Genomic DNA, 13234 nt, shown 5'->3' with positions numbered 1-13234 from the left:
GGATGTTAGGAAACATGTAAATACAACAATACTTGAGCAACACACGTAATTTACGCAACATAAAATTAAAAAAAAAAAACTTTAAATTTCAATTAGCTATCAAAACATGAAAGTATGTACTAGGTAATGAACTTACTTGATTTACTTGTTGTATCAGTGCTAATTATGTTTTTTGAACATCTATATATCTCATTTGCCTAGTATGAGAAAGATGTTATATAGTAAAACTTTGAATTGACTATTTGCACATGATATTAATTTAATCTTTGAAACATTGACTAATAGAATTAAAAAAAGTTATTATTTTTATTTTAATAAATGTTAGTTGATCATTCCAAGTAAAATCCAAAAGGATAGTTTGACCATAGAATATCAATAGAGTCAACATAATACTGAAGATTGCATTTATTTTTTTCTATAATTTCATGTTTAACTTCTTAAAAATCTGAATGGTACTAGATAATTACATTATTAAATGAGGAATATGCTTTGTTTGGTCTTTATTACATCTTCTCCTAAAATTGTAACGATATACTGTTTATATCATGAAATTATTTCAAATCTAATCTCATCAATTTCTTAACTAAATGTAGAAATATACTATTTACTATGTTTATATCATGAAATATTTCCAAACATAATATTATCAATTATTTGAGTAAATACAAAATCAAAAACGTTAAGAAAATGAAAGAAATCTCACAAAATCCAATTAAATGTAGCAATCAAATGTAATAAAAAAAATCAGTAGAGCAATAAAAAAATTCAACTATTTAACTTGGAAAGAAGAAGGTTGCAACAATATATCACTTCCATTTTGTTCATCCAATTAAATTTTTGCATATTATATGATGAAATAATTTTCCAAACTTATTGTTTGCAACAAAATTTAAAGTGACAGAAAATAAATTACAATTACAAAAAAATATGAAAAAATATAATTTTATTCATCAAGATTGCGGATACAAATCTGTTGATTCCTTGATTCTCCTCTCATAAGATTTATTCATGATTCGAGTGCCGTTAGTGGCGTATATCTCGAACTAGGATGATTTAGATTTGACTTGAATACTCCATGAATTTGCGGGATATTCGAGATGTCTTTTAAGGGAATTTAGTACCCTTTATATTGACATGAACTAAGGTTTAGGGTTGAGTAGCCTCCAAGAATTCTAATTGAAACTGAACACACATTCTAGAGTCCCAATTCGAATCTAACACATCTTGTAGAGTCCCACAAAATTTCAATGCAAACACTAATATTCTCGTCTAATCAAATGACTTGATGGACCAATTGATTTAGGGGAGCTAATTATCTGCTAAGGCATTATATATAATCCTTTTTAAATATTAAAAAAAAAATCAAAATATTTTGTTTTAAAATTAAATATTATTGTTAATTAGTTTAATTCAATTAGTAGATTATCCTTTCGAATTAATTAGTTTATAATTAAGTTAATTATTTTATTTTATTAGGATTAAGAAGTTCGTTAATTAATTCGTCTTATTTAACTTTTAGCTGAATTCGCTGATTAAATTTAATTTTAACTAAATTCTTAATTCACTTGACAAAATTTGCAATCCATTGATCGTTTCTTCAATTGAAAATCTAGTCAATTTTACTCCAAAGCTTATACACATTTCCAGACCCAATTTTGAGATAAATTTCACAATTTCAGCCCAACTCTTATTCCCAATTCCCATACGAGAAAGATCCAGCAACAGACCCCATAAATACATACAGCAAATACAAATAAATATTTATTGAAGATGATTTTCTAAAATAGTAAAAAATAGTAATAATTATATAAATCTATATATTATGAACATATAGAAATATATATATTGTTTATATAATAGAAAAATGACAAAACTGTCTAGAAACAACTTTAAAATATTTTTAAAAATATAAAGCTAATTATTTCAAATTGTTTGAAATTGAAGAAGTCCAACAATTAATCAATATCGTAAAGAGTGTAACTTTGACGTCAACAATGACACTTTCTCCAATACCTATAAAGTATATAAAAGTTCAAACTTTTCCGGTATTGTATGTGGATAGTGCAAAACTCAAAACAAATGAGGATCGTCAACATATATTATCGTTTTATCTATGTCTATAATCACACTTTGTCACTTAATTTAGAATGGTAGGCCTCCTACAATAAGCATCATAAACATTGTGTTTGGTTTTAGTATTCCAAAAATCATGACTTTCAAAAAAAACTATTTATTTATTTCATTTAAGTATTTGTGGACTCGAAATAATTTGTCTTCTTCTTTGTTTTGCATACATGTGAAATCCTATGAGTCCAATGGACTACTTCTGTGTTGGGTCAGAGCCCAACATAATATTCTAATATAGTCAAGCCCAGCAAAGGAAGATTTGGGCCTCAAGTTCAAACCGCAACATACCAACTCCATTACATGAGAAAACAAGAATTTGGGCTGGTGGCCCAATTTATACCTCTATCTCTCTTCATTTTAATTTTAATTTTTTTGGGAAACAATATAAATCTTATTATTTTAGGGGCTAATTATGTGTCTTCCCATGAGTTTTTGAAATCATAATTTGTATCATATTTTGGTCACCAGATGCATGTATATGACCCGTCCAGATACATATATCTCGAACACATGTGGTCAAAATTAGGTATAATTTGTTATAAATATATTTTATCCAAGTGGATTCACATGTATCTAGGATACACTAGCTCACTCTCTCTCCAATATTGCTCGCCTCTCTCCTTATGTATCTATACTTCAGAATATATTTGGTATCTCAGATACATGTATCTAGTGTGTGACTCTCATGTATATAGAATATACAGACTCTATCGCTTGCCTCTCGCCCTTTTCTTCCTATTTAACTGTATTTCAGATTGTATCTGATTTATCAAATATGCATGTATTTAGACGTATCTGACTTAAGTATGTTATTCAATTATTAATTAGTAAGATAATATATAATTATTTTAAATTATTGGAAGAATAAATAAATATGATAAAAGTTTTTGTGTAATTAGATAATTTTTTCATTTTATAACTCTATCTCTCTTCATTATTTTAAATTTCATACACATGGATTTGTTTTAAAGTTTACTAACTCTTTAATGTATTTTCCCCATTTTTAATGTTGATTATCAAAGTCACAAACAATGTTTAGTTTAAACTCCATATTGAATAATTTATTAAAGCTGAAATAGACTTGGCTCTTACCCTATGTTTGGATCATTGTTATCCATTGTATTGTATTGTATCGTTACTATACCTACAATATTTGTTTTGATTGTTACTTAAAATGTATTGTATTGTATTGTTAAATTTCATTGTTATGTAGCAATGAAAACCCCCATTTTATGGAACAACCACTTTGGTGTGTTTCCATTGTTACTTAATTTCTTTTTCCAATTATATCTTTACATAATATTTCATAATACTATTTTACCCTTTACCTTATATTATTTAATTCTAGTCAAACCTCCTACTATAGAATAATTAGGGATATTTTAGTAAATTTATAAATTATAATACAATACGATACAGTCAAACCAAACAATAAAAATGTTATAAAACAACAACAAACAATACAGTTTAGTCAAACACTGTATCTACATACAATACAGTACAAGACAATAAAATACATTATGAAACAATGGATAACAATGACCCAAACAATGTTAGGCTCAAATCAGGTAATTACTAGATTTATTTTTTTTAAAAGCCAAGGCTTAAACATCCCTAAAACTATCTCTTTTTTTCGGATTGTTATCCCAAGTTTCAATCTGTTTCGAGCCTAATATTGTTAATTAAATTCACTTTGTTCCAAGAAATTTTAATTCAGATCCCGCTTTTCAATAAAAATATACTCTTTTACTACAAAATATTAAAATTTGTTAGTTAATTGTAATTATGAATTTTTTGAGATGCTTAACATCTTCCTCAAGGAATAATCAAAAGTTCAGAACCCGATTAATCAAAAGTTCAGAACCCTTACCCTTTTTCTTTAATTTACAAAATTAGGATTTTAAATATCCTTTTCAAAAGGGAAAATGCATAAGTACCCCCTCAGCCTATGCCCAAAATCTCTGAGACACACTTAATCTTTACTAAGGTCCTATTTACCCTCGAACTTATTTTTTAATTAATTTTCTACCCTTTTTCGGCCTACGTGGCACTATCTTTGAAAAAATTGTCAACACGCGCTGGGCCCACAAGATAGTGCCACGTAGGCTAAATAGGAGTAGAAAATTATATATAAAATAAGTTCAGGGGGGTAATACGACCTTAATAAAGGTTAGGTGTGTCTCAGGGATTTTGAGCATAAGCTGAGGGGGTACTTATGCATTTTCCCTTTTCAAAATGATTTCATAGTTCCAATAAAAATTAGATAATGACTCTCTTTTTCAAATAAATAGTTATGTTATGAAATGTTTTAACCAAGTTAAAAATGGATCGTAACAAATATAACAAGTGATATATTCTTAGGAACTCCATATTTTTTTTGATATATGAAAGTAAATATCATTACATTTGGAGTTTTTGACTCTCTCCCGGCCCCCCATAAAATGCAACATGTTGGAACTTTCCAGGTTTGAAATGTGGGATATCCGAAACTTGATACAGATGAGGATCATCAACATATATTGTCGTTTCATCTACGTCTATTGTAGCACCTTCAGCGTTTAAAACGCTAAGCCTCCTACAATAAGCATCATCTGCAGTGTTTCCAACAAGAAAAATACTTGAGCCCATTGGAGGTTTAGGCACACCCGGTGGGCTATACACGACACCTCCCCACTCAATGTTATCAGCAAAACCTCTCAAGTCAGTGAAGATTTGTTGAGGCCAAAAACCAATTCTTTTATAACTTTTCTCAAATAAAAACCACCAGTTGCCATTGGCTTGATCCTTTTATCGAGAAGCAAAAAATCTTCATTAGTATATTTGTAGCATTCAAAACATAAATTTTTTTTATAAAGAAATAAATGTACCCAATCGATGTACATTGTGGCTTCCCATGAACCCCCTTCTCCATGGTGTGAAACATCTTTAAAAACCATATCAATAGGTGTCTCACTGCTTACTAATACAAATCCCGAGCATAGTACATTGAAACAATGTTTATTACCAGCCTATTAAATGTAAAGTACACATGAACTTCTCACTTGAAATAAATAACTAATGAGAGAAAATGTTAATTTTATGAATGCAAAATTAAAATCAGTAAATTAACTAAGGTACCTTACCTGAAAATGTACAAAAAGCCTAGTGTTATTATCGCCATATAGTGTTGGATCTACCTGAAACAACAAATATGTATTTGACTTAATAAACAAAATAAATAATATTGATTGGAGTATAACTTGCTTCTTAGAGGTGTAATATTCAATTTTCTGATACCCCACCCCACCCCACCCCACCCAACCCCACACACTCAACTCTTCCACCTTTCTTTCTCCAGTTGATCTTTTTAAAATTTAAAAACTATTTTTCAAATAAACAAAGCAATCACAAGCAAAATAATTTAACTATTAATAAATTCAGTAGTGAACTTACTCTCCAACCAACTTGTAAGATGTCTGATCCTTTCTGAACTTTCAATCGACATGCACTGTGTTGTTGACCTTCAACAAGGGGATTCCATATACTATTGGCCATTCCAGCTCCCCCAAACTTGTTATGTGGATTTTTTGGAATTCGAACTATTGCAAGCTAAATATGAAATTAAAAATATTTGTTAAATTGTGATCAGATATATTAAAATATTTGATATCAGTATAAATATTAGAGAAGTGTGGTCCAAACAAGAAAAAAGAAACTTCCAAACTTCAATATATATTCATTTATTATGATCAATTTAACATGTTCTATTCAAATAATAGAAAATAATAATATACATACCATGTATACTTGTGAAGATACATCGGTAATCTGTGCATAAGCAATAAAACATATGAGACTTGTTGTAATAAAGAACTAATTTATATGTAGTGGTGCTTAACATATTAGATTACAGTAAAAATCATGATTATATTATTTAAGGCAATATTGTGAATTAATGTAACATTTTTTACCGTAGTGAATTCATGATCAGATGTTACATGATCTTCTGGTGGTGGCATATTTCTTTGTCTAATAAGATCTTCTTTAGTAATTGTTTTAATGGGAACCGTTCCAAAGGGACAACCACCATCTTCGGACCATATCCTCGATGACCAATTAGATGCAGAGGTACTTGAATTCTGTTTTGACCTAGCTAAAGTAGGTTTCATCTGTCCATTCAAAACTTAAATTGTATATTTAAAAATATGTTATTATTATAAAGTTGAAAAGTAAAGTGAAGTAGACACATGCCTCCGGATGAAAATTGTGATTCTTTAATAGAGGATGATCAAATGCCGGTTGCTTGTAGAAATCCACACAATTATATGTATCTCCAGACTTACTCTAAAAACCAAAATAAAATAATTTGTAAACACCATCCTTTAATAACAGAAGATCAAATTCTATTATGCACAAAATGTCTACAAAAAAGAATAGAAACAAAAAGTATATAGATTTGCAAACACCATTTTAAATTTTCAATTGTACATAACTTCAGATTTACTTTGAGAATCATAACTTAATATTTACCGATATTATAGTTTCAAAGGTTATAATAGACTTTTATCAAATTTATTGTTATGCCTTTTTTAATTAATCAAAGTAAATATCATTTATTACACATTTGTAGAAGGTTCAAAACTTTTAATTACCACATCAGTTTTTAAAATTTGAATAAAGCCAATAAAAAAAAAGATAGTTAGATAATTTTTAAAATCTTCATGGATAAAAACTATGGGATTGAAGGATAATTATTGTTACAATTAATATTAACACATGAATACAATAACTACTCACCAGACTTTTAAATATAATGATTTCTTTAGCGTGAAATATATACCTTAACTGTTTTGATTGATGGCTTGTTGAGAAGCTTAAGTTGTTCCTCCAACTCTAACTCCTCAATTTTAGATAACGTTGTTTTTCCTTGAACCCCGCCATAATTGAGAAGAAGATATAATATCAATAAAATTTGTCGAATAATTCTTTGATGCATCAACATTACCTGAATATATTCGTTTATTTTTATAGGCATGGATGTTAGGAAACATGTAAATACAACAATACTTGAGCAACAAAAGTAATTTACACAACATAATTTATTTTTTTTAAAAAAATATTGCTAATTTCAATTAGCTAACGTAACATGTAAGCACTAGGTAATTAACTTACTTGATTTAGTTGTTGTATCAGTGCTAATTATGTTTTTTGAACATCTATATATCTCATTTGCCTAGTATGAGAAAGATGTTATATAGTAAAATTTTGAATTGACTATTTGCGCATGATATTAATGTAATCTTTGAACCATTGTCTAATAAAATCTAAAAGAGTTATTATTTTTATTTTAATAAATGTTAGTTTCACATTCCAAGTAAAATCCAAAAGGATAAGTTGACCATAGAATATCAATAGAGTCAACATAATACTGAGGATTGCATTTATTTTTTCCCTTTTTATTATAGTTTCATATTTAACTTATTCTTAAAAATCTGAATATGACTAGATAATTACATTATTAAATGAGGAAAATGTTTAGTTTGTTCTCTATGGCCTCTTCTCCGAAAATTGTAGCGATATACTCAGTGACGTAGTTAGAAAATTTATAAAGAGTGTCCAAATTAAAGCCAAAAAAAAAAAATGTAGCCATGGGGGATTGAATTTGAGTGGCAAAGAGTTTTTGTTGGCCATCCACTGAGCTGCGACTCTTCAATATTTTTTTAGGTGTTTAAAATGTTAAATATATCAATATAAAGTAAAATTTAACTTATTACTATAGTGTCATTTTTCGGCGTGTCCCTGGAACAGCATGGATATACTACTTATATCATGAAATATTTCAAACCTAATTTCATCAATTTATTAATTAAATGTAGAAAATAATGTATACTATTTACTATGTTTATATCATGAAATATTTCCAAACATAATTCCATCAATTCTTTGAGTAAATACAAAAACAAAACCCTTAAGAAAATGAAACAAATCTCACAAAGCCCAATCAAATGTAGCAATCAAATGTAATTTTCTCAAAAAAATAAATTTTAGGTTTAGCAAATATAAAAATCATATTCATATGTAATAGTTATAGTTTGTATAATTGCGTTCCATAACAAATTTTATGTTTGCTATGGCTATTACACTACAAGAAAAGTGTGAATTACACGGGGATTTTCCTGGGGATTAGTATGAAAATTTGCAGAAAAATAAGTTTCCTACGGATTTTCATACTAATCTCCAGGAAAATCCCCATGTAATTCATACTTTTCTTGTAGTGTTAATCTGTATATTTCGATATACATACATAAAAAAAATTTATTAGTATATTTCGGTGTACAAACTAAAACATAGTAATTGTATATAAACAAAATTACTACATACATACAACACATATGTATACCGAATGGGTCTATATGTATATTTTAGTATACAAATGGGTCCTGCAATTAATTTTTATACAACACACACACACACACACACACACACATATATATATATACCGAATTGGTCTATTTGTATATTTCGGTTTACAAATGGGATGGCAAAAAACATGGAATGTTTTCTGTGAATTACAAATAAAAGGAACTACGGCTATAACATTTAATTTGTATTAATAATTTGCTATTTCATACAATTTTCTCAAAAAATAATCAATAGAGCAATAAGAATATTCTACTATTTAACTTGAAAATGATTTTCTAAAATATTCAAAAGAAGTGATAATTATATAAATCTATATATTATGAACATATAGAAATATATGCATAGAAAAATGACAAAATTGTCTAGAAACTATTTGAAAATATTTTTGAATTTTATAAAGCTAATTATTTTAAATTGTTTGAAAATAAAAAGGCTCAATAATTAATCGAAATCGTAGAGTGTCAAAATTGAGAGTCAACAATGATTGTTTTCCTTATCACCATAAAGTACATAACATATGAACTTTTCCGGTACTATATGTGAGTAATCTAAAACTCAATTTAAATAAGGATCGTCAACATATATTGCCATTCCATCTACGTCTATATTAATCACATCTTTATCATTTAAGTATTTGTGGACTCGAAATAATTTTGAAAAAATTACAGAAATCCCACCTTTTAGTTTACTTATTACCATTATCCCCTATAAGTTTTACAAATCTCCAAAATCCCTCATTTTCGCGCATCAGATTAATGTATCAGTGCTTATATTATTGTATCTAGCGCATCAGATTAGTGTATCATGAATAAAATGTAATGTATCTTACTTAACGATTAATGTATCTCGCACATCAGATTAATGTATCAACGCTTATATTATTGTATCAGTTTGAGGGATTTCTGTAATTATAAACTTTTAAGGGATAGATTGTAATGTTTCCTTAAATAATTTTTCTTCTTTCTTTTGCATACATGTGAAATCCTATGAGTCCATTGGACTACTTCTATGTTGGATTGGAGACCAACTTACAAACTGCATTACATGAGAAAACAAGAATTTGTAATTCGCAGCAAACATCTCATTTTTTTGTCATCTGATTCGGTATACAATTAGTCATTTTCGGTATACAAATGTATAAAATGTGTTTGTANTTAAATAATTTTTCTTCTTTCTTTTGCATACATGTGAAATCCTATGAGTGCATTGGACTACTTCTGTGTTGGATTGGAGACCAACTTACAAACTGCATTACATGAGAAAACAAGAATTTGTAATTCGCAGCAAACATCCCATTTTTTTGTCATTTGGTTCGGTAGACAATTAGTCATTTTCGGTATATAAATGTATAAAATGTGTTTGTGATTGCATAAAATGAGAGAAAAGTGTATATACAAATAAGGGTAATAATATTAGTTGGTGTAAGGAGGAATATGATTTCTCCAACTTCCTTATATGGTCTAGTGTAAATTATTGTTGTTGCATTAACGTAATTAGTGTAAATTAAAGTCACTAATCAAACTCCCCAATAAAGACATAATTTTAACAAATGAAAATTATGCTCCAAAGCTCAATAAGGTAATTTTGGAGACTAATTATGCTCCGTAGTTATAGTTTGCTAATTACGATTCGTAGCTACATGTTATAGCGAGGAGAGTGGCAAGCGAGATTGGGAGAGGTGAGCGAGAGAGGGCAGAGAGTGGAGAGAGGTGAATTGTATATGTATATCGGTTAGACAATTGTATACATGTAACTACTATGTATATGTATCAATGATTGTGTTTGTATATCTGCATAAAATTTGAATTTGTATACAATTGAATCGAGTTAATATACAATTGAATCGATTTAAAACATTTGTATTTATATATCAAGTTTCTTTCTCTCTTTATACAAACACAAGTTGTACATTGTATTTGTATAATTTGGGTTTGTATAAATCGAGAGAGAAAGAGAGAGAAAGGCAAAAGAGAATTGAGCAGGGAGGATTTATATTAGTATAAATATAAGTGTATAAGACGGAGAAATATGTACTTGTATTTGTATATACAATCTCTCTCGTTTGATACAAACACAAACATAATTTATGCATTTGTGTTTGTATAAAAGTGTGAGAGAATTGAGAGTGACAGGCAAGATTCAGGGAGAGAGGCGAGAATGACAATGTGTTTACTGCGAATTGAAATGAAATGAAACTGTAGTTATATCATTTATTTTGAATTAATAGTTTGTTATAATACACTATTTTCCCTAAATTTAATACAAAAGGGCCAACATATAACGAGGAGAAACATTTCTTACAAGTTGCGTGTGATATCCATCTCCAGGTACGCTACCATTTTTGTTTGAAGCCCAGAAATGAGATTAAAATGAATCGAATATCTATTTTTTTATTTCAAGTGGATCCAACTCGATATAGAGATAATAAGACTAGGCTTTTTGTGCATTTTCAGGTAAATTAATATTTTATTTACTTTGTAAATTTTCATTTTGCTGTCATGAAATTAATATTTTTTTAGTTAGTTATTTACGTCAATTGAGAAGAGTTCTTGTTTACTACGGGAAATAAACATTGTTTCAATGTATTATGTTCGGGATTTATAATAGTAAACAATGTGATACCTATTGATATGGCATTCGATAAGATTTCAACACGTGGAGGAAAGACATTGGAGTTCGCAATGTTCATCGAACGGATACATTTTCTTTATCTAATTTGTTTTCAACTTTTTGAAGCTATAAATACTGATTTAGGCGTTTTTGCTAATCAATAAAAGGATTTAGCCAATGGAAATTGGTGGATTATAGTTGACGAAGACTATGATCAAATTGGTTTTTGGCTTCAAAAGATCTTCACTGAATTGACAAGCTTTGCTAATAACGTTGAGTGGGGAGGCAGCGCATATAGCCCACCAGGTGTGCCTAAACCTCCTATAGGCTCAAGTTTTTTTCCTGTTGGAAATAGCGTTAGTGATGGTTATTGTAGGGCACTTACCGTTTTAAATAATAAAGGTGCCACAATAAATGTTGATAAAACAACAATATATGTTGACGATACTAATTTGTATCAAATTTTGGATGATCCACAAGTGGGAATTGGAAAGTTCAAACATTGTGCATTTTTTGGGGGACCAGGAGAGAGTCATCAACTCTAAATGTAATGATATTTACTTTCTATGTCAAAAAAAATATGAAATATATTTTTTGAGAAAATATCACTCAACTGTCACTAATTGTTGTCGCTAATTTTTAATATACATTGTATCCAAGTAGTTTGTATGTATATGAGATACATAGACAAATTTTGCTCGCCTCCTCCCATCTTACTTGTCACTCTCCTATCTTCCTTGCGTATTTGGTATCTCAAATACATGTGAATCACACCAAACCCATGTATCTAGTGTATATCAAGTGTGATTCACATGTAAGTGATGTATCTGTGATACAAGACAAATGTCGCTCGCCTCCTTCCCTTCTCGTCTGCCACTCTCCTGTCTCGCTCGCGTAACTGGTATCCAAGATACATGTGAATCACACCAATATGCATGTATCTAGTGGGATCACATGTATCTGAGATACATAGACAAATCTTGTTCGCCTCCCTCCTGTTCTCGCTCGGCTCTCTCCCTATTTCAATATATGTATAGCAAAAAACATATATATAGGTGTATCTGACTTGCAATCTGATACGAAATTATTAACTAGTGAGATAAAATCTAATTATTTTAAACTATAGAGAGAATTAACAAATATGGTAAGAATATTTGTGTAGTTAGATAATTTTTCCACAAATTTATTGTTTTCAACCCGCTCAATCAGTATAATTTGCCTTTTTTTAAAAAAAAAAATTCTTTTACTAAATACGTTTTTACGTTTTCATAACTCTCCTATCTTACCACTAAGATATTTTTGTAAGGTCAGAATTAATGTGAATATTAATTAATACAGTACGTACCTACTTAGACTTAACTCTATATGACTTTGTTGAGTATTTCTGTGGTCCTAGAATGATTTTGGATCATTATGAGATTTATTTGTTTAATAAAGAATTTTTACTTAAATTTCAAATTGTGTTTTTATTCAAATAATTTCCAACTGGGCATCTCAATTATGATTATCGCAATGTTTTATTTATCAAAACATACCGGCCGGAGAATTTTATCAGTTTTAGTTCAAAAGTTATATTTCATGGACTCTTTAAAAAATATTGTCGCATTGAATTCTTAAATTTTTTTTATTTTTTTTTTATTTTTAGAGGATTTGATACATACCTGTGGTCAGGGGCGGAGCCAGCTTACTATAAGGGGTTCATCCGAACCCCCATGGTTAAAATAATTTTTTAGGTATATATACTAGGTGTCGAACCCACTTCAACTATTTCATGTGTCTATTTCTAGAGATTTTGAATCCCCTTACTGAAAATCCTGACTCCGCCATTGCCTGTGGTCAATGTTGAAGAGTCCAAGCAACTTAAGTTCAAATGACTTAAATTCCCAAAATTCACGATTGTACATGTGGTCAATGTTGAAGAGTCCAAGCAACATAAGTTCAAATGACTTAAATTCCCAAAATTCGCGAATGTACCTGTGGTCAATGTTGAAGAATCCAAGCAACATAATGACTTAAATTTCCAAAATCCGCAAATTCACTCTGCCCCGCATGATTTTCTTAAAAAAATATCAGAAGATACACTGTTTTTTTAAAA

At 29.1% G+C, this 13234-nt stretch overlaps 1 protein-coding gene across 1 annotated transcript; it reads right to left on the bottom strand.

Moving 5' to 3' along the window:
* Positions 1-4527: 4527 nt before the first annotated feature.
* Positions 4528-7141, bottom strand: LOC125843210 (uncharacterized). The gene is made up of 7 exons (XM_049522423.1): positions 6947-7141; positions 6358-6450; positions 6078-6275; positions 5560-5715; positions 5250-5303; positions 4995-5135; positions 4528-4911 (listed from the first exon to the last, which is right to left on the bottom strand). The coding sequence occupies exons 1-7, from the start codon at positions 7139-7141 to the stop codon at positions 4528-4530; spliced, it is 1221 nt and encodes a 406-aa protein (XP_049378380.1).
* Positions 7142-13234: the final 6093 nt, after the last annotated feature.

Source organism: Solanum stenotomum, chromosome 10, assembly GCF_019186545.1.
Source record: "Solanum stenotomum isolate F172 chromosome 10, ASM1918654v1, whole genome shotgun sequence".
In the NCBI taxonomy this organism is placed as follows: domain Eukaryota; kingdom Viridiplantae; phylum Streptophyta; class Magnoliopsida; order Solanales; family Solanaceae; genus Solanum; species Solanum stenotomum.
Note: the sequence above shows the minus strand (reverse complement) of the source record. Positions and strands in the feature narration are given on the sequence as shown.